At 41.9% G+C, this 22584-nt stretch overlaps 1 protein-coding gene across 2 annotated transcripts; it reads right to left on the reverse strand.

Annotated features, from left to right (window-relative positions):
- Window positions 1–221: 221 nt before the first annotated feature.
- On the reverse strand, window positions 222–11801 carry AFG2B (AFG2 AAA ATPase homolog B). Of its 2 annotated transcripts, none has more exons than XR_014176389.1 (9): window positions 8481–9713; window positions 6592–6777; window positions 5403–5558; window positions 4481–4690; window positions 3539–3766; window positions 2928–3062; window positions 1674–1799; window positions 443–1112; window positions 222–412 (listed from the first exon to the last, which is right to left on the reverse strand). XR_014176389.1 is itself a non-coding variant. In XM_081965105.1 (9 exons), exons 2-9 carry the CDS (start codon window positions 9552–9554, stop codon window positions 969–971), a joined length of 2259 nt encoding a protein of 752 aa, XP_081821231.1. In that variant the 5' UTR covers window positions 9555–9593; window positions 11697–11801; the 3' UTR covers window positions 222–968. The 2 variants fall into 2 exon arrangements, 1 of the variants encoding a protein (XP_081821231.1); XM_081965105.1 differs by adding an exon at window positions 11697–11801 and having other exon boundaries at window positions 222–1112; window positions 8481–9593.
- Window positions 11802–22584: the final 10783 nt, after the last annotated feature.

The raw sequence follows: 22584 nt of genomic DNA on the forward strand, positions 1-22584 counted from the left end.
TGATCGGTCCCTATCTTGGTCTTTCCATGGTGCGCCAATCGCCATGGTAATTGCATCTCCCCACCTTCTTGCTGGTCATCCTCTTCTTCTCTTTCCTTCCACATTTCACAATGACAGTTGACTATAAACAAGGCATTTTTCCTGGCTAATCAATTACATCTGAACAGCAAAATTGATGAACGAGCCAAGAATCCCTCAAAAAGATGCCACAAGACCTTCCATTGAGTAACTTCTTTTATTGAACAACTAACTCATATGAAGTTACAAAAATACCGAAGTAAAGTCAGTTTCTTGAATTTACAGATTAGATACAGATTAACAGAGTTGGCAGGGAACGTGTAGGTCATCTAGTCCAACCCCCCCGCCCAAGCAGACCCTACATCGTTTTTGACAGATGGCAGTCCAATCTCTTCTTAAAAGCTTCCAGTGATGAAGCTCCCACAACTTCTGAAGGCAAGCTTTTCCATTGGTTAATTGTTCTCACTGTCAGAAAATTTCTCCTTATTTCCAGGTTGAATCTCTCCTTGGTCAGTTTACATCCATGATTCCTTGTCTGGCCTTCGGGTGCCTTAGAAAATAGCTTGACCCCCTCCTCTCTGTGGCAGCCCCTCAAATATTGGAAGACTGCTATCCTGTCTCCCCTGGTCCTTCTCTTCACTAGACTAGCCAGGCCCAGTTCCTGCAACTGTTCATCGTATGTTTCTCCTAATCATCCTGGTTGCTCTTCTCTGCACTCTTTCCATGATGGGACCTATCCATCACACTAAACAAGAATATGGTTTATTTTGTTTGAGCTGCAGTGGTGCATACATTGAACAATTCTGGAAAGCCGGATAAAATATGTGAAATAAATGCATTCAGCCATATAGGCTGCTTTCCTTTCATTATTCCATCCCCTTTTTACAGATCTTTTAATTTATTGTTGAAGATGAAAACATTTGTATATGTTGGTATGGAGTCGCTTAGAATTATCGAATTCTAAACAATTTTTCATAAAATTGCAACTCTTTGTGAGTTAGTGATGGCTTTACAGTCTCCAGAGATTTTTCAAACTGTTTATATTTCACAGTTGTGACTTCCACTTTGTTTTCTTGCAATGCTAGCAAGGCAGCCTAAGAGAAAAATAAAAATAGGAAAGACACTCATTATAAATGAAACATAAATCACCCTCATAAATGTTTATACATATGTAGGCCATCCTCGACTTACGACCACAATCGAGCCCAACATTTCTGTTACTAAGTGAGACATTTGTGAAGTAATTTTTGCTCCAATTTACGACCTTCCTTGCTCCAGTTGTTAAATGAATCACTGCAGACGTTAGTGGCACAATTGTTAAGTGAATCTTTGTTGACTTTGCTTCTCAGATGTTGCAAAGGGGGATCACATGACCCCGGGACACTGCAAACCATCATAAATATGAGCCCGTTGCCAAGTGTCCCAAATTTTGATCACATGACCTCAGGGATGCTACAATCTGGTAAAATGATAAGAAGTCACCTTTTTGAATGCCGTTGTAACTTTGAACAGTCACTAAATGAACTGCTGTTGAGGACTACCTGTGTACACACACACACACACACACACACACACACACAATTGTTTACTAGACTGTCCCCCACTTCCTTTAAATCCTGTCACTTAGGCATTATAAATTTAAAAAAATGACTTACTTCCTTACAGAGATTCTCGAGATCAGCTCCAGAGAACATATTAGTTCGACTTGCTATGTCCGCTAAGGAAATATCAGAATCGAGTGGAATTCTTTCCGTGCAGATTTTCAGAACTGAAAGCCTTCCCTATTTTAAAACATCAAGAAAGACGCAGAGTTATTCAACTAACTTTATAGGCTATGATCTACACGCTCTTAAAAGCAACCCTCCCCCCACCCTGCAATAAGTTAAAAAAAATAGCAATGCACGCAGTGTCAGTCAAGCATATGGTTGCATGGATTAGACGGAGATTACAGTGCATAAAACTATATTTTCCTTAACGATGGTCTGTTGAAAGGATGAGAGGGTCACACATCTCAGTATGCCCACTGCATTTGTTTTGTTGCGTCTTAGTGTGTTATGTGGCTTTGGTCACTATATTCTATGAACTAGTGTTTATCATTGCTTATTATGTCAGTCTAGCCAGGATTGAGTCATGGTGGCGCAGTGGTGTGAGTGCAGTACTGCAGGCTACTTCTGCTGACTGCCGGCTGCCTGAAATTTGGCAGATCGAATCTCACCAGGCTCAAGGTTGACTCAGCCTTCCATCCTTCCTAGTGGGGTAGAATGAGGAGCCGGACTGTTGTGGGACAATATGCTAACTCTGTGAACAGCTTAGAGAGGGCTGGAAAGAACTGTAAAGCGGTATATAAGTCTAAGTGCTATTGCTATTGCCTTCAATAAGTACAGTTAAATAAACCACAGTTTAGGATGATGAAAAGCCCAGCCAATATCTTTCAAAGGTTTATATATTCAGAACAGAACTTGAAGGGTCCTTGGAGGTATAGAATAGAATAAAATGAGCTGGAAGGGACTCTGGAGGTCTTCTAGTCCAGCCTCCTGCTCAAGCAGGAGAACCTATACCATTTTAGATAAATGACTGCCTAGTCTCTTTCTAATAAATTCCACTGATGAAGCACCCACAATTTCTGGAGGCAACTTCTGTCCCACTGGATAATTGTCTTCACTGTTAGGAAGTTTCTCCTCAATTCCAGGTTGTTTCTCTCTTGGATCAGTTTCCAAGCATTGTTTCTTGTCCTGCCCTCTGGTGCTTGGGAGAATAATTTGACCCCCTCTTCTTTGTGGCAGCAGCCCCTCAAGTACTGGAGGTTGGAAATGAGCAGCACTACTCCAATATGTCGTTTCTCACCCAAAACAGAATATTTAGAGATAACGAACTTTGATTTCAAAGTCATCTATGGTTTTATGCCATACCTTCTCATCTGGTGGTGGAACGTAGATGATCTTGTCTAAGCGTCCTGGGCGCATCAAGGCATCATCCAACCGGTCTGGTCTATTTGTTGCAGCGACAACTATGACATCTTTGTTAAAAACCTCCTGAAGTTCTAACTAGTAAGTTGACAGAAACGAGGAACTGTTAGCTACAGTATTTTAACTATTTCAACCATCCTGTCTTTCCTTGGCTTTAGATAGTCGCACCAGCATGCTTTATTTCAGCTAAGGAAACAAAAGGATTTCTCCTGCCTCATCGAACAGGGTATAATGATGTGATCTTATACAGATAGTCCTCGACTTATGATTATAACTGAGCCCAAACTTTCTGTTGCTAAGTGAGACATTTGTTAAGTGAATTTTGGCTCATTTGACAACGGTTCTTGCCACAATTGTTAAGCAAATCCCTGCAGTTGTTAAGATAGTAACATGGCGGTTAAGTGACTCAGCCTTCCATCCTTCCGAGGTCGGTAAAAGGAGGACCCAGATTGTTGGGGGCAATACGGTGACTCAGTAAACCGCTTAGAGAGGGCTGTAAAAGGACTATGAAGAGGTATATAAACCTAAGTGCTATTGCTATTGTGTCTATATACCTCTTTATCACATTCAGCTGGTTCTTGACTCTCATTTTCCACCTCTGCTTTATTTCCTCTTCGCTCAGTTAACTTGACTCCGATGCCATCCAACTCATTGAGAAGGACGGAAAGAACTCTCTCCTGGACGCCACACTCGGTTTTAGTTCCCGATCGGGATCCCAGGATCGCATCAATTTCATCCAGGAAAACTATTGCTGGAGTATTTGCTCTTGCTTGACGAAATACCTGGGAGGAAAAATAAACCAGAAGAGAATCAAATAGCTAAACATATTAAGTCTATCAGCGGAGTGGCGCGATGGCCTAGAGGTGGAGCTCTCGCCTCACGATCAGGAGGCTGTGAGTTCGATCCTAGGTAGAGGCAGATATTTCTCTCTCTGGGCACGATGAGTAATTTATCTGCTGTGAACTCTGTATTGGTGACAGGAAGGGCATCTGGCCAGTAAACACATTCAGTTGCCCAGACTCCACCCCGCAAGGGATCATGGTGTCATAAGAAGATGATGAAGTCTTTATCAGCTGTAAAACAAATAACAAAACTACATACAGGTAGTTCACGACTTAGGACAGTTCATTTAGTGACTGTTCAAAGTTACAACGGGCAACCTTGAAAAAGTGACATGAACATTTTTTACACTTTGTAGCATGCGTTCCAAATTCAGATGCTTGACAAATGATGCACACTTACGACCATTACTGTGACCCAAGGTCATGCCACTCTCTTTTGCAACCTTTTGACAAGCAAACTCAATGCGGAAGCCAGATTCACTGTTACTAATTGCAGTGCTTCACTTAACAAGTGTGGCAAGAAGAGTCGTAAAAGGGGGGCAAAACTCACTGAACAAACATCTCGCTTAGCGGCAGAGATTTTTGGGCCCAATTGTGGTCATAAGTCGAGGACTACCTGTACTTTCGGTCCTCACTGGGACAAAAAACTCGCACCTGAGACAAAATCTTCTCTGACTCCCCGACCAAAGGTGAGAAGAGATCCGCACCGTTCACAGCCAGAAAGGAGCAATGAGAAGAGGAGGCGGCTGCTTTCACAAGCATCGTTTTGGCACAACCGGATGGTCCATAGAGAAGGATGCCCTTTGGGCGGGCCAGCCCCATCCGGACAAAGGCTTCTGGGAATTTTATTGGCCATTCGATGCTCTGCAAATCACGAAAAGAACAGGACCTTCTGTGAATTTCTCAGGCTGCAAAATCCTGCGAGGCAATTCTGTCAGAGTTTGTTGCAGAAATCAAATCCAGAAAGCACACACGGGTAACTGGTTCAGCAGGATTCATTAACCTCTCTTTATATACAATATAACACATAAGTAAATGTACAATACTCAACAGTGGTTTTTCAGATTCGGAGCAGAGCAGATGATCAATTGAGTTCTTAGCCCAGACTAGTTTCAGTTTCAGAGCTTAGCACAGCTAAAACTTCTTAAGTTTCTGCTTCCAAATAAGCCTCATTGGCTGACCTGTTACCATGCCTATTCATTGGCTGATTTTGTTACCATGCCTCTGCCAGTTCATGAATATTCTGAGAAATTCACCTTCCAACCAGTTTTATGAGCAAGCCACAATTGCCTGGAGTCACAGATCATGATAAATCATAAACCGTGGTTTTAAAGGACTGGGATTGAACACATCCTACTGTGCCCCCAGCAAGATAAGGTGAATGTCTTCTCATTCTGAATTTTAGTCCGCTTTGTGAACAAAGCAACAACTTCCAACTATTCTATTCTATATAGTTTTTGCACTATTTGAACACGTTAGGTTTATCCGAATGTATTAAATAAGTACGGAAATCTGGCTGCCCCTTTGGAGGCCAACCAGAATGGTCTTCATTTCAGACTCCGCTCTGTAAATCTACCTGTTTTAGTTTTAATTTCACATCTTCAAGGCCACCAATCTGATCCCATGAGACGGGCTTGAATTCTGTTAATCCGATTCCGCTTCGGAAGGACGACGGCTGGATCTTTTTCAGGGCCTCGAGGAAGTCTGACATCTCGACAGGGCAGATTGACTCCTGAAGACAAATGCAAACAGGAGCAGAAAACATAGATTCACTTCGTACAGAACAAGAAGCAATGGGTGGAAACTAATCAAGGAGAGAAGCAACTTAGAACTAAGGAGAAATTTCCTGACAGTTAGAACAATTAATCAGTGGAACAGAAATTGCCTCCAGAAGTTGTGAAAGCTCCAACACTGGAGGTTTTTAAGAAGATGTTGGATAGCCATTTGTCTGAAATGGTATATAGGGTTTCCTGCTTGAGCAGGGGGTTGGACTAGAAGACCTCCAAGGTCCCTTCCAACTCTGCTATTGTATTGTATTGTACTTTTGAGTAACAGAATAAAGCTTCTAACTTTCCAACGATCCCATTAATCTAGAATTAGTTGATAATCCCTGGGGAAATCCCACGATTTTACCTGCTTCTCTAGAAAAACAGATTCCATCCCAGGCCCGTTTTCAGCCTCCCCGGCCTCCAGCAGCACTCTGGCAGCCAAAAATGGCCTGCGCGGAGGCCTCCCGAGCACCCCCCCCCCAATGGCCCGTTTTCAGCCTCCCCGGCCTCCAGCAGCACTCTGCTAGCCCAAAATGGACCACGTGGAGACCTCTGCATGGCCTGTTTTTGGCTGGCAGAGTGTGCCCCCCCCCACGCGGGCTGTTTTGGTCATCAGAGGCAGCTCGAGCCGGTCCTTTGATAATTCCAGGCTGGCACCACGGGCTGAATTTAAGCACCCCTGCCATAGAACATGGTTTACAGGCCATCGCTACAGTATCCACCCATTAAACCAAAGCCAAATAATGCCTTTATGCAACGTATGAACTCCTCCTCAGTGTAAACAGTTGGGACTGGCCTTCAGAGCATCGGTTGAAGTAACCAAGGGCATTCCATATCCTATAGAAGAGACCAGCTGTGTGCTAGAGTTGAGACAGAGAGACTGAAATCCAACACATCTGGAGATGACCAGCTGGGAAGGCCAAGTGAACTCCCAACAGAACCATCCTGGTAGAAAAGAAAAGACACCACACGAAGAAATGCGAAAGAGCTTCTTACTGTGCGGTTACGAAACAGGGCTTGCATGGCAGCCTCTCTGCAGAGCGAGGTGAGGTCAGCCCCAACAAAACCCGGCGTTATTTCTGCCAGTTGTAGCAAATTAACGTCGTGCGACACAGGCATGCCGGCGGTAATCAGTTGCAGAATAGATTTCCTTTGCTTCAGGGTCGGGCTCCCAATGATGATCTAGAGCAAGGATGGAAAACATGGGCATTTTGTTCACCGTTAATACGCACAAAGTTTCGCTGAACCCAGGGCAAGTAGAGCTTAATCTGAACCAGACCTCAGAGGGCCCAGGAGGACGAAGGCGGTCGCAAAACAAGGACTGCGTGCGTTACAGAATCGAATCGCTCCACTTCGTAAGGTGGTGTTTTCCTTTGGAGTTACCGTATTTTTAGGAGTATAAGACGCACCAGAGTGTAAGACGCACCTAGATTTTGAAGAGGCAAATTAAAAAAAAAAGTTTTTGCATTCTGCAGACCTCCCCAAAATGGCCCGTTTTTCGCCAAAAGGGGCCCGTTTTTTGTCAAAAACAGGACATACATAGCCTTTAGGAGGCTTGGAGAGTGCTCCTGGGGGCTGGGGGGGGGCATAAATGAGCAAAACTCAGCCCATTTGTCGCTCATTTTTGCCTTCCCCAGCCCCCAGGAGCACTCTGGAAGTCTCCTAAAGACTCTGAACGGCCATTTTTGCAAAGGGGGCGGGGTTTCGGGAGGCTAAAAATGCTGTATTCAGTGTATAAGATGCACCCAGATTTTCACCCTCTTTTTGGGTGGAAAAAGGTGCGTCTTATACTACGAAAAATACTGTATGTCTTCCAACACACACAATTGGCAGCATGCCTATGGGGATTCTCCATCATCCAGGTCACAATTGTCCCAAACGGGCCTGGATTTTCTTGGTCCTTGAAAACGTTTCGCCTCTCATCCAAGCAGCTTCTTTGGTCCTTGGATGAGAAGTGAAACGTTTTCAAAGGGGGGGGGGAAACCCCAAGAAAGGAAAAGCATCTTTGGGACAATTGGCAGCCGCGCTTTAACACCTTTGAGGCTTTTAAGTTGCAGGCAGTCCTCAACGTACAATCACCATTGAGCCCAAAACTTCTGTTGCTTGGCGAGACAGTTGTTAAATAAACATTGTTTGACCTTTCTTGCCACCGTTAAGCAAAGCACTGCAATCGTTAAACTAGTAACACGGTTGTGAACTAAATGCAGACCCTGGGATACTGCAACCGTCATAAATATGAGTCAGTTGCCAAGCATCTGAATTTTCATCAGGTGGCTAAGGGGATGCCGCAAGTGCGAGAAATGGTCCTGAGTCATTTTTTTTTTGGGGGGGGGGTGTTGTTTCAGAAGAAGACCAAGGGCTACACACTCCTCATCCTAGGAAGAACGGAGGAGAAAGCAACATGGGTTGCACGGCTTACGAGGGAGGAAAGGTGCCAGACTCCCTTCACAAGGCACACCTGGGGATGGAGTTTAAAGGAGGGGCAAATGGGAGGGGCGGTTGTCGGGAACAAACCCTGAGTTTATCTTGTGTTCACTGTTTATCTGAGTTCCTGGCATCCTCCCAACTGGTTTTATTTACTGCTGCCCTGCTCCTTATCTTGCCTTGTTGGGTTTATAGTTGGAAGTTTTCTATTTACAACATTGGGATTGAAGTATTGTCTATTAAAGACTATTACAGGTTGGTGGAAGAGCTCTCTCCAGGCCGGAGAGTTGAAAGGGACACTGGGGGCACAATTGGTGATAATAAAGGGACTTATACCGGTTCTCTGGCTGTGTTGGCTTTGTGTCACGCCCAGGGACATCATAGCCTATAGCTTTTTCTAACCATCTCTAGGAAGCACCAACCAGTTGGCAGAAGGACTTGAAGGCACAACTATGAGTTACCTCTTGATCGAATCTGCCTGGTCTCCTCAAGGCAGGGTCCAGGGAATCTGGCCTGTTGGTGGCTCCTACAATGACCAGCCCATGTCCTTGGCTAAATCCATCCATAAGAGTTAGCAACTGAGCCACCAGGCGATGCTCAGGGAGATGACCGGAAGCTGCCCGCTTGGGACACAACGAATCGATCTCGTCAATGAAGAGGACGGTGGGCCCTTCGCTGGAGAGTTCTCTCGCTTGCTCGAAGACCCGTCGCAAGTTCTCCTCGCTTTCGCCAGGCCGCGAACCACAGACCACGGGCCCACTGAGGCCCACCAGACAGGCCCCGGCTTCTCCAGTCACCGCCTTGACCAGTAGCGTCTTGCCAACTCCCGGCGGCCCTATCAAAAGAACTCCCTTTGGGACCGAGAGGCCTAATTTTTTGAAGCTGTTCAGGAAACGCAGGGGCAGTTCAATCATTTCTTTTAAAGCCCGGCTGACTTCATCCAAGCCGGCCACCTGGATTTTCGAACCGTCCCCCATCAGGCGACTGTATCTCTCCAACGTGATTGTCTCCTTAACGTGGACGTTGGTTTGCGGGGTGATCAAGCCGGCTTCTTCCGGGCTGGATGGTCCCGTGGACAATATTTCGAGGCACTCAACAGGGTTGCCCAGAATTGGGGGGAAAGTCACGACGTGTTGGCGCGCCACGCAGGCCTTTCTCAAAAGCTCCCGCACCACTTCCAGAAGTGCCGTTTCGGGAACAGCTGTTTTTGAGGCCTGGTTTTTAAAAACGACTCGGACCGTCACATGTCTTAGCTTGGGGCAGGCCACTACTCTCAGCTGGTCCATGCTCACGGTCTGCCCGCGCAGCTGGCTTTCCCTTAATCCCCAAGTCCTGCATTTGAGGTCGAGCTGCAGGTAGCCATCAGCCGAATCGTGCCTTGGCCAGGCCGTGCACAGGCAAGAGCCGCTGGGCAAGGTGATCTGGATCAAGGAGCCCAGCTTAGCGCCCAGCAAGGCGAATGCCACAGGACCAAGCCTGCACCGCTGGCTGCCCTCATCTTCTGGATCCAGTGGAAGCAGTTTTAACAGAGCCATCTTCTGAGACGGGCATGGATCACGCAGCAAGGCAGGTTCCTGAACAAATTAAAACAAAACCGTGTTAAGAAGTCAAACAATACTCCAGTCAAGAGCTACCAACTCAGACAAACCATCCAACTCTAAACAACAGCCAGAAAAAAAAGAACCACCAAGCACCCTCCCAGCAACACTGACAACCCTATATAAAAATAATATATGTCTATCAATAAACATTATTGTAAATAATATGCATATAAAAATAAAGGAAACCCGACTTCTTTTTAACACTGATGATGTTACCCAGTTGGGCCATGAAACGTCTGCAAGAAATTATGAGCTGCAGTGGCGCAGTGGTTAGAGTGCAGTCGTGCAGGCTACTTTTGCTGACTGCCAGCTGCCTGCAATTTGGCAGTTTGAATCTCACCAGCCTCAAGGTCAACTCAGCCTTCCATCCTTCTGAGGTGGGTAAAATGAGGACCCAGATTGTTGGGGACAAGGCTGACTCTGGCTGACTCTGTAAACCGCTTAGAGGACTATAAAGCAGTATATAAGTCTAAGTGCTATTGCTATTGCTCTCTCTCTCTCTCTCTCTTTCTCTCCTATCATCTCTCTATCTATCCTTTCTCGAGACCGCTGAAACTCAATGGCACAGTGGTCAGAGTGCAGTACTGCAGGCTAATTCTGCTGACTGCAGGCTGCCTGCAATTTGGCAGTTCAAATCTCACCAGGCTCAGGGTTGACTCAGCCTCCCGTCCTTCCAAGGTGGGTAAAATGAGGACCCAGATTGTTGGGGGCAAGAGGCTGACTCTGTAAACTGCTTAGAGAAGGCTATAAAGCACTATGAAGTGGTATATGTCTAGGTGCTATTGATATTATATATTAAATTGATATGCTGCTGACTCCCAATGAATTTAGGGCTGTAGTCTAGATTGGAAAGATGAGAGCACATTTGGAGGAAGGCAGAGGGCAACCACATTCATGTTAATTGTAACTATGTATGTGTTAGGTCTGACAATACTTTTAAAGCCACAATGAGCCAAAAATGAGACTTAGACGGAGGCTTGAATAAGGATCAATACTTTTATCTTTGATCAAAGTGTAGGCAAGTTCCAAACACATACAAGGATATGAAGGGAAGAGCCACACCCAAGAGAAGGACTGGTCTCCCTTTTATACTGTTAGAAACATTACAAAACAACAGAAACATCAGTTAACATCAGGTTTGTGTATTTCTTACTGCCTTGCAACCGGATAGATGCCTTCCCTAATTAGCCTTATCTCCATATATCTTTCTTGTGCCTCCTTTTATTTTCTCAATTGATCACTTATCTCCCTGGTGTTCAGGGAACACATCAAAGGTGTGAGTTTTTGCAGTTCGAATCTAGGTAGAAGAGAGAGAGAAGGAGTTTGATTTTGACCAATGCCAGATATTTTACAGACCCTAACAACAGCGTTACTGTTAAGTTAGTTGCAGGAAACCAAAGGTATTCACAGCATACAAGTATCACATGTTATATACGTAACAAATACAAAGGCATAATATATGTGTGTGTTACAGAAAACAAATGTTTACATATATGTGTTACCAATCACAAAGGTTTTCAGAATAACAGGTTTCTACTAATTCTAATATACCAGTATTTTATATTTTGGTATGATTTAGTATATCCTTATTACTATTTCCCTATATATGTATGTACGGTTTGTAAGAAAATATGTTCCAGGTATTGCCCCAGGAATAAGGCTTGATTAGAAGGATAGAGCAGCTTTGGGTCCTTCAGCAGCAAAGACTGCATTGTGAGTTCCTACAAAAGACTGAACTCCATCATATCCTGGAACGTGTGAATGCAGAAAACCGTCTTAAGGGGGGTTAACTATCCTGGCTCAGATATCAAGGAAGTGCTCTTCTGCAAAGCCTCAATGCACACCGCCAACCCTGCAGTTCATCACAAAGCACTTCCAACAAGGACACAAACATACACAAACCGCGTGCAACACACACACACGCATGGATCTCTCAATCTAATGAGCCTTCTGATACACCGGAACTACAATTCCCAGAGTTCCCAGCTCACATCAAAAGGCAAGGCTAACCTAAAGGAATCCAGTGCACTGACTGATAGATGAACGGATGCAAAAAGAAGCGATCTAAATACTGACCTCATCCAAGCTGTAGCAGGCGACGGGTGGGTGGGCGGGGGGCGAGGAACCCCCTTCCGTCTTTGCAGGCAGGATGGAAGGGAGGAAAGATAAAAAGCAAGATTTGTTGCTGCAAAGAGACGGCTGGAGTTAAGGAAGTACGTCATTGGCTAGTCGCCCTGCCCATCAATGCGAATGCAATGCTCGGATCGGTCGAGCGGCTGTTCGCTTGGTCCAATAGGAAAAGGGCTCTGAAACGCCCCTCACCCGAAAAGGGAGGAGTCGGGCCGGGCAGGAGAAAAAGATTGGGGATTGGATAACGCCATCGAATGGGCGGTGCAGAATTGGAAGGGGAAAAAAAACGGGGGCGGGGCGGGTGCGCTTTAATAATTGAATGCAGGTGGGGCTCTGTGAGTGACGTCACAGAGGAGGAGAAATTGGCGGGTTTTTTGTTGTTGTTGATGGTAAAACGTTACAAAAGATTTCCGAGATAGATTTAGTGTTTGTTTGTTTTTGAGGGGAAAAAGCTACATATTTACTGTCTGGGTGGAGGATTAATGAAAACGGAAACTTTACCTTGACTTTGGAAAAATTAACAATTTGGCCAGAGGCTAATTGTTAGGCTCATAATTCAGGCTGTTTTATTATTTTTGCTTAAAAGACGTGCCTGTGAGGAAAACAATTGCAACATGAATACAATGAATTGCAAATAACAGAAACATACACGTGAAAAACTAAGGGCAGAAAAAGTGGTCTGAGGACTCCGCCCTTTGAGTTTGTTTTCTTTTTAATTTATTCTTTTTAATTATATTTTATTTAATTATATTTTAATTATTTTTATTTTTATTTTAGTGACTTTTAGAAAAATAGAGCAAGATGGTGCCTTTTGTGCTTCCTATCCAATAAAGATATATCTTTTTCCCATAGGAAAAAAGGTTACTTCCATGAATTCAAGTGGAGGCAGAAGAAAAAAAAATCTATATTTAGGACCTCTGAAATCTCCCCAATATGCCAAAAAAAAAAAAAAAAAGATTTCCTGTGGCTGGATGCCAGCAAAGTAGAGAACTAGAAATTGTGGCTTATAATCAATGAATTTTCCAAGGTCTGACAATACTTTTTGGAATTTTCCAAGGTCTATATATTTCTATACTGCTGGCATAAAGAGATGATTTGAAAATGCTAATTAATGTGCTTATTTTTCTGCAAGGGGATTTGATATTTTTGCGTGTGCGAGGGGAAAAGAAATCTCTCATCCAAATTAATCTTTGGGATGACTATATCTTTATGTAGAAATTAATAAATTCTTGATGTCTTGATGTCTTGAGAGGTTTTTGCTGGAAGAGTACCTAATAAAACTTAAAAATTGATTTGCATGGCAATTCTATTACTTGTGTTAACAAGATATTTTTACATACAGCCCACAAGCACAGAGCCCTGATCATTTCTTGTTACAGAGCTCAGTAAGAGTAAATATTAACCAGTTAGGTTTGTGTAGTCCTAAAGGTTTATTAAGCACATTTATTAAGTTTATTAAGCACATTTGTTTTTCCCCCTCATAAACAACAGCACCCTGGACCTGTAAACCTCTTTGCATAAAGTAAGTTTCTTGTCTTCTGCTATTTGCCTTACTTGAATATACAGTCGAGCCAAGGAAAATCTGTCATTTGGTTGAAAATTATTTCTCTTGCTGCTAGAATCATAAATAGTAATAATTTGTTATATGGTCAGTTTTAAGTGAATAGATAATATTAGATTAGATTAGATTAGATCAGATCAGATCACTGGCAGTACTCCTTTAAAAACAACTTAGATCTGTGCTGATATATGTGTGTGTGTGTGTGTGTGTATGTATGTCTTGTTGTATTCAGGTCTTTTCATATAGATATAGATATAGATATCATATAGATATAGATATAGATATAGATGTCTATATCCATCATGAAAAGGGACTGAGACTTTCCTTCATACCCACTAGATGGCAGCTGAGTATCAATAATGGAGATTTATTTTCAGAGTTAGTGAGGGTTTAAGAGAATAAGTTTAATTGGAGAAGCAGGTTTTAATCCAAAATTGCTACAGACTCTACAGAGAGAGAATATAGACAGTGAAGGCAATGACTTTGTGCAATTCTCTAAAGATGGCTTTAGCTTTTATTTTACTCCAGAAGTGGATAGTCGGAAACCTCAGGGCCACACAAAGCCCAAAAATCTATCCAAAAGACACTGTTGCCTAGTTGTAAATTCTAAGATGACACAAAAGGAATGTTATTAAATAAATACAAATATTCCTAATGACATTGCCATGTTTGTAATGGCATGCAATTAATTTGATGTATTAAGTTCAGTGAAATACATTTTCATTGGGTTTGGCTAGTCTTGAGAAAAGAAGGACTAGCGGGCACATGATAGCAATATAACAGTATTTGAGAGGCTGACACAAAGAAGAGGGGGTGAATTTATTTTCTGAAGCACCAGAAGGTACGACAAGAAACAGTGGATGGAAACTAATCAAGAAGAAAAGCAACCTGGAATTGAGGAGAAACTTCCTAACAGTGAGGACAATTAACCAGTGGAACAGAAGTTGCCTCCAGAAGTTGTAGGTGCTCCATCATTGGAGGCTTTCAAGAAGAGACTTGCCTGAAATGGTATAGGATTTCCTGCTTGAGCAGGGAGCTGGACTAGAAGACTTCAAAGATCCCTTCCAACTCTATTCTGATTCTAAAAGGCTGATTCATTTCCTTTCTCCCGTCCTCTCCTCTTCCTTTTCTTCCAATATGGTCTTTTTTGGGGGGAGAGTTGTGTGTGTGTGTGTGTGTGTGTGTGTGTGTGTGTGTGTGTGTGTAATCCAATCTAAAGGCCAAATGTAGACTTTAACCTGAAAAATATTTGCCATATCCCGAATCCTCTGAATGCACATGATATGTGTCAGAAAACTCTGCTTTAGGGGGTGGTCTCTTGCTCCCCAACTAAAAAGATTTTCAGAAGGAAAGGAGATCAAGGAATGAAGCTAACCAGACCGCTGACTCCTGAACATTAAAGTTTCTCCAGATTTTACCTTGACCTGAGTGACTTCTTCCCATGAGCTGCTGAACATACCTTTACTAGCTTGGTCAAATCTTTCGTAGCTGGGAAGGGTACAGCAGCCCTGCCAGAAAAGAAGGTGACAGTCTTAACAATCACTGTTCTTGTTTTGTTCGGGAGTTTCATTTCTGTGGTTCTTTATATGCAAGGCCAGACACATGGTTTCCATGAAGCACTACTGTAAAAACAGGGGGTGGTCCTATTTACTTAAACGAAAAGATTGAGCATGCATGGTTAGCATCATAATAATCAGGACAATGTGGAAAATCTTTCTCTCTCTCTCTCTCTCTTTCTCTCTCTCTCTCTCTCTCTCTCTCTGTCTCTCTGTATGTATGTATGTATGTATGTATGTATGTATGTATGTATATATATATATATATATATATATATATATTTGTTTTCGTAGATTTTCACGGGTGTAGGTATGCTGGTTTTGTTGTATTCGGGTCTTTTCCCGTGTAAGGTTGAGATTGTCTTTGCAACGTTTCGGCAGGATCACACCTGCCATCTTCAAGCTGTGGGCTTAAAATTTTAAGCCCACAGCTTGAAGATGGCAGATGTGATCCTGCCGAAACGTTACAAAGACAATCTCAACCTTACACGGGAAAAGACCCGAATACAACAAAACCAGCATATATATATATGCTGGATTATGTTTCCTATTTGTGTAGGTGTTGTGCTTGGGTTCAAGAGAGAGTGGGAAAACCATGTGCCATCCTGGCTTTTATGAACAGAAATAAATACTTTGATTTGGAGCAATTGAAAAGACTCTGCAGATAGAACTATCCAGGTCTACGAAATGGGGGAAGGAAACAAGACTCTGGAAGTCTGGAAAAGAATCTGTTCATTTGTCTCGACTAACTTGCAATTCTAACAAAAGCCCATTTTGCAAAGTGTGAGTTGAAAATATGCACTGTGGACAATGACTACATTTCCTTCACAACCCTCAGAAATTAATGCTGTAGTTCCATGTTTCTATGGTGGATCATTTCGTTCAGTCATGTCCAATTCTCAAAGACTGCCTGGACAGTCCTTGCAGTTTTCTTGGCAAGGTTTTTGAGAAGTACGTAGTTTGCCATTGCCTTCTTCCTAGGGCAGAGAGAAAGTGACTGGCCCAAGGTCACCCAGTTGGCTTCATGCCTAAGGTGTTACTACAACTTCTGGTCTCCCAGGTTCTAGCTTGATGCGCTAACAATTGAATGAATGGTGGTTCATAGCCTTTAGCTATTGTAGTAATGAGTATGAATTACTGGAAGGTGACCAGTTTTGCATGCAGAAAGTCCCAGATTCAGCCTCTGATGTTGGTGGTAGATGACCAAAATTCCTGCCGGAAATTCTAGAGACGTTGTGTTACTCAACTTTAAAATAAATGAACTTATGACTGATGTGGCACCCTGGTTTTGAAATGCTGTGTAATCATCCATTTGGCATCTTTTAATAGCATGTTTCTTGACTCATCTTGCTATTAGAGATGGTGGGCTTTAACTCTTACAATTCCATTCTCCCCCCCCCCCCACACACACTCTCTCACTCTTTTCAAAGTAATATTCCCCCTCCATACTTGTCTAACCACAATGCAGATTTTTAAGAAGAGATTGGACAGCCACTTGTCTGGAATCGTATAAGGTCTCCTGCTTAGGCAGGAGGTTGTACTAGAAGATTGCCAAGGTCCTTTCCAACTCTGTTATTCTACATTTCATATCTTATATTCTCATCAATATTTTTATTATTCTTCCCCGATCAATTATTAGTGAACATATACAAATGCATTTTAGCAGACAAATTCCTCGGGCTAATAAATCATTTAATTTTACCCAACCATTGCTCTTTTCTAAACAGACAGTAGTTTTCTTCATTTTTAATAATATTCTAACCTCACCAAAGTTCCCAGTAAATATTGGCTACCTTCCAGATTTGCAAATCTAAAAAACGTTGCTTGAAAATCCAAAGCCAAACATCCACCGTTAGACTTGAAAATGTTTTGGCACTGCCACTTTTCCCTTTTCCTCTCTTTATGTCTCTGCTTTTCATCATTTCCTCAGTTTTTCTCACAGAATTGATGGAGGTTTTCTTTTTCTCTGTTATGGGCATGTGACTTAAAGCCTGTAAAATGAAAGCAATAGGAGACGACTTTTACTAGTTGAGAATGAAATATGGCTTTTGCAAATAATGGAAAGGCAAGGCAAAGGAAACCCCTGGCTCTTGTGTTAAGCAGAGTTTTAATTGCTGAATAAACCAAGTTTTTGCAAGCTAAACCACAGCCAATCTTGGTCGTTCTGTTTGCAAATGACACGGTCTGAACCTGAAATCTTGACAAGAAGATATATTTCCACTGAGCTGTGGTGTCTTCCTTACAGTAATTGCAAAAGGTGTGTTTCATAGCTACAAGCAGCATGATTCTCCCATAGCAACATAAAGATGTGCAATGATCTGCAAAAAAGATGTTTTAGATATTCTATATAAAATAGAAGAGAAAATTATTAGCTCAGAGTTGACCAGAGTTGTGTAGTGCTTAGGACTGCCTGATCTTAGTTATATAGAGATTTTTCATTATCCAGCTAGGTAACATCATCAGACAATAATGCCATTAATTTTAATAAATTTATGATAATTTATTCCTTTCCACTTATGACATAAATAATATTTATTTTAGCAGCATTTTTTCTACCAGAATGAAAGGGGCCAGGTTTTTTGGTATCCTGTTCTATAATATCTATGATCTTCCTGTAATCTATCCTATTCTATTTCTCAATTCTGCTACTCTCCAAATGTGTTGGTCATCTCAGGTAACATTCTAGCCAATGGAAGATTCTTAAAATTAAGATCTAAGACATTTGCGAGGTACTGTATCAGGAAAGGCTGTTATCCCAGTTAGCAAACATTTATCAAAATTATATTTGATAAAAAATCAGAGCAGTATTTTAATATAAAATTGGAAAGTGAAGCTTTTAATTAATTTTGGTGTTACCAGTTCTTTCTTTCTTGGAGTAATCTAGTTTAATTTCATTGCAAATTTCTCTCAGCTCTTCTGCCCTCTGGACCACACAATCTGAAACATGAGGTTTAGAAAATGCCTCATAACATATTCATTCATAACTTGAATGAATTGTCCTACTTTTATCCATTGGATCAATTGAGGCCCATGGTCCTTAAAACCTCTGGCAGTAGGAACAACTCATCAAGGCCTTCCATTGATTAATTGGTGAATAATATGTTTCTTTTTTCACATTGGCTAAATCTCATTAAGTTGCTTGGCAGGAGGTATGAGATAATTTGTCATTTAATAAACAAATTTGCCTTTCATTCTTAGAAAAGTCATTTAATTGTCTCTTTTCTGTTTCTTATTACAGGGACACATCAGGATCTTATATGGCTTCAGAGCTCCTTGGAGGATCTGAAGTTGGACAGCAGAGCAGCTGCCTGGTAGAGTAATGTTTGTGTTTACACAATGATCAAGTGATCGCGCTTGAAATTCTGGTCACTTCACTTTGAAGATGGTTGCAGAGTTGGAAAACGACAACTCAAATTCTTCTCAAAGGAAAGATTACAATGGTGAGAAAAATGAGCAAGGAATTTGAATCTGGTTAAACTCTTCTTCTATATAGCTACAAAATAATTTAGACATAGTATGAGGGACAATAGATACCGGATATTTAATTTCCCTCATGTAGTAAAGGGAAGAAATAGACTGAAATAACTAGAACTGATTAATAAATTATGCTCAGCTGATTTATTAATCAATGAATACACTTAAATTACATATTAGCTTGATGTGTGGGCTAGGTTACTAGCACTAGTATCAGAAGAATGTGTTTTAGTGAGCAATATTAGGCAAATTAAATTACCTCTTCTACTCGTGTTTGGTATATATGTGTAGCCTAATGAAAAGAAAGACTAGAAATGATATGCTGTTATTCTGTATTCTGCATCCTTGTGAACCCCAACTGGGTCAATTGGTTGGCCACACCAGCAGGGATATGCTGGACATGCAGGCTTTGGATCTGATTTAGATGGGTTTTTCTTTTATATATTTGAAAGCAAAAGCAGTATTCCAAAAACGCCCCAACTTTCAATCTTCAGAAGGAGACAGTTGGATAACGTTATCCTGCAACTTCTTATTGTTCAGGAGAGCAAAAATACAAATTTTCTTTTGTGTGTAAGTTTGTGCATTGTACTAAGCATAATCTAATTTGGTTTTGGCTTGGTGTGACTTTATCCATTTTGAATGTTCAGTGGCTTGGTGTTAGCCATAGAATATGGCTGATGCTTTTTATGGCATTGTATTTATTTGGTAAAAGCCATAGTTTGACAATCACGCCCTTAGGAAAAAGATCACTTGGTGTTAACCGGAGAAATATATTGTAGAAGTCTGTGCTTTTTTGTGCTCCATTTTTTTTTCTAAACAAACATTTTGTGGTTTAAATTAAATTCTAGTTTATATAGTGGTATTGTTATTTAGCTTGGCCCTCGTTCTACAAAATTTGGACCTACACAGAATTGTGGCCAGATGGAAATAGTCAAATAATTACCTCATATAATTGGCCCAGGCAAAATTTCATTCCTTCTGCAATCAATAAAATGTACATTAGATTATTGCCATGATTAAATCTTAATAATTGGGGATTTTTAGAAAGTGTATTTATGAAAACTCCTCAGATTCTTGGCTTGTGCTGAGTCACACCCTGCTCCTATGAATGTCTACTTAAGAGGAAATCCTGTAGACTTCCTTGAACTTGAGTTACAAATAAGGATGCGTTTGCAATCTTAGGTTGCAAATGAACTCCAGGTAATCCTCATTTAGTGACCACAATTGGAACTGGAAACTTGTTTGTTAAGTGATGCAATTGCTAAATGAAACCACAAGTGTGCTTATCGTACTTCAACTTTTCTTTGCCTTACAGATCTGGAAAGGTCTTAAATGCAAGTATTGATCATAAAGTTATTTTTCATCATATAACTACAAATGGTCACCATCCGAGACAGTCACTAAATGAGTACGAGTACCCATTTACTTGAAGTGCATTTGTCTATTTAGATATGGTTCTTCTAAAAGCATCCAAATGAAAGTTTAATTGGCAATCTTAGAGTCTTTTTAATGCAGATTTTGCATGCTAAAACACTGGGGCAACTTAGGTTTATATTTATTTTATGGCTTTTTAAAATATATATACTGTGTAAACTGTTGAGGGTCCATGCGGGGCCATTGCTATGCAAATACAATAAACCAACATATACTGTACGTAAAGCCAAAGAAGCATTTTAAAGAAATCTGGCAAGACAAATATGAATAAGGTCTTCATGGGTTTCTAGTCACTGAGGCTGACAGGGTAATAACTCCTCGGTAAATATATTTAGGTTTTTTTCCTCCCCAATCTTGTAGCAAATTATAAGGAAAATGACTGCTAGTTCTATTTTCATCCAGAAAGATCCTTAACAAATTACAGTTTGTACCAGGAAATCTGAGATTCTGAGTACAGAAGGACATTCACATTTTAATAACGCCTCTCTCTCTCCCCCCTCAAATGAGTATAAAGATTTATTACAAGCTTAAGCTCTGAACCCAAGAGCCCAAGCAAATTAGTGGTAGATAGCAGGAATTCAAGATGGGCTAGACTTAGATTTCTTGTGAGCTCAAAGGGACTCGAGACTTATGATGCACTTGCCTCCTCCCTCAGGCTCAGCCTGCTCATCTCCTACAATAAAAGCAGAAAGAGATATAATTCCTCTTTCCTTGGGTTGCATGCAGATGATTCAAGAGAAGCCTTCCTCTCCTGGTTTCCTCTCATTGTTCATTTAATGCTCCTTACAGCAGCAGCTCCCCCACTCAACCTCTTGGGCACCACCAGGGACCGCTTCCGTGGAGAGAGGTTTTTCCATGGACCTGAGGGGGAGTGGTTTTGCACGTTACCTACGGTACATCCCACGGGTTGGGCTTCACTTATTTGTGCAGACCGGTTGCTGGCATGCCGCTGACCGGTGGCAAGGTTGGGGATTCCTCCCTTACAGGACTCAAAGAGGCCACAAGTCACTATCTACACTAACTTGTTGCTGTGATTTGATTCCGCCGCGGTTCTGAAGTTGCGCTGCCGTCTTATCACCTCCCATTGGCTGCTTCCCATTGACGACAGCAGTCTATTTGCAGTGCAGTTTTCGGTGCCAATTTTATGCAGTGGATTGAAAACAATCTCCATGGATGTTCAAGCTTTCTACATCAATGCCGAAGGGGGAGAAGTGATCTAATGCAGAACATAAACTTTGTCTCTTTCACTGTCCAAGTTTCTTGGATCGGGTAGATCATGCCAGGATGGTTCTTTTGATTCCTTCAGCATGTTCCTGGCACATTGTGTGCCTGGAAATCTTCTCCCTGTACCAAGCAAGTCGGTCAGTGTAAAATATTTTTATGTGGGGCACAAGGAGCAACCTCACGCATTGTCAGTGAAACTGAGTTGGCAACGATCTAATCTTACTCCTAGATTATATGAACTGCCACCATGATAGGAATCATTCTTGATCGTATAGCTTTGAGGGAGTAAATTGTATTGAAACTCGTTCCAGGAAAAAACAACAATTACCCTATGACACCATACTCTAGGGGAAAGGATGTGCATCTCACTGCCTCAGGGCCACATGTATTGCCCATTGACTGTACTGCCAAATTTGTTTCTTATTGTGTTGAAATGGAAAACACATGAAAGCTGTAATATAAACCGAAAGCAGCTTAAAATCCATTCTTCCTGAACATCAGGAAAAAAAAAACCTTTCATCTGCATGCATGACAGAGTTCTAGCTTCTTCTGGTTGTGGGCCATCTCTTGTAGGCCCTGCCAAAACTCTGGATATCATTGGGCTACTCATACAAAACAAGGGCAAAAGAAGATGAGGACGACAGAGAAGGAGGTGGCTGGATGGAGTCTCTGAAGCAGTTGACATGAGCTTAAATGGACCCAGGATGGTAGAGGACAGGAAGGTCTGGAGGAACGTTGTCCATGGGGTCGCAATGGGTTGGACATGACTTTGCAACTAACAAGAACAACTCATGCATGTTGTTATCAGAGTGATTAGATCTACCAACCCAAGTCAAGTGCAAATTTGCATCTAGGAAAGAGGAGAAACCAGACAGGAAGTAGCTTTCTGGTCCTGCAAGAAAAGATCTGCAAATCTTACTGAATAGAATAGAATAGAATAGAATAGAATAACAGAGTTGGAAGGGACCCTGGAGGTCTTCTAGTCCAATCCCCTGCCCCTGCTTAGGCAGGAAACCCTACACCACATGTGCATCAAACTTCTGGGATTAGAACAGGGGTGTCCAGCCTTGGTAACTTTAAGAATTGTGGACTTCAACTCCCAGAATTCCCCAGCCAGCTTTTCTGGGAGTCAAAGTTCACAAGTCTTAAAGTTGCCAAAGTCGGACACCTCTGTATCAGAGGTTAGAACAGGGGGCAGGATTTAGCTGATCTCAGAAAAACTAAACAGGATTGGATCTGAACAGTAGTTAGATACAGGATCATCACAGGTATAGGCTCCCTTAAGGCATTATTGCAATCATGCAAAGCAAGCCTATAGAAAAGAAATCCCTTTTGGGGGAGGGGGCAATCTGGGGCTTAGTGGAAGTTTCCAGGTTCAGCTTTTAGTGTCAGTAAACACAACACTAAAGGATTCCTGGCTGAGAATTGGAGAGCTGCTGCTCCTACTATTGATCGACCATGCAAAGCTACATAGAGATAATACAACATCCTACACTGAATTAAGCTCCAAAAACACATGTTTTGGAGTCTGTGATGCTTTTAAAAAAGATCCCCTACTCACATAAAATCAAAGGTTTCTAACAAA

The sequence above is a fragment of the Natrix helvetica genome, assembly GCF_964273705.1.
Source record: "Natrix helvetica genome assembly, chromosome: 12".
NCBI classification, from domain to species: Eukaryota; Metazoa; Chordata; class Lepidosauria; order Squamata; family Natricidae; genus Natrix; species Natrix helvetica.

Bases quoted from the DNA above. Each gene is read 5' to 3' on its own strand.
- AFG2B (XM_081965105.1), bottom strand. From the start codon at position 9,554: ATGGCTCTGTTAAAACTGCTTCCACTGGATCCAGAAGATGAGGGCAGC. The intron at 1,800-2,927 runs GTATGGCATAAA...GTTTTAAAATAG, and splicing joins TTCCACCACCAGATGAGAAG to GGAAGGCTTTCAGTTCTGAA. The intron at 1,113-1,673 runs GTAAGTCATTTT...TTTTTCTCTTAG, and splicing joins TCGAGAATCTCTGTAAGGAA to GCTGCCTTGCTAGCATTGCA.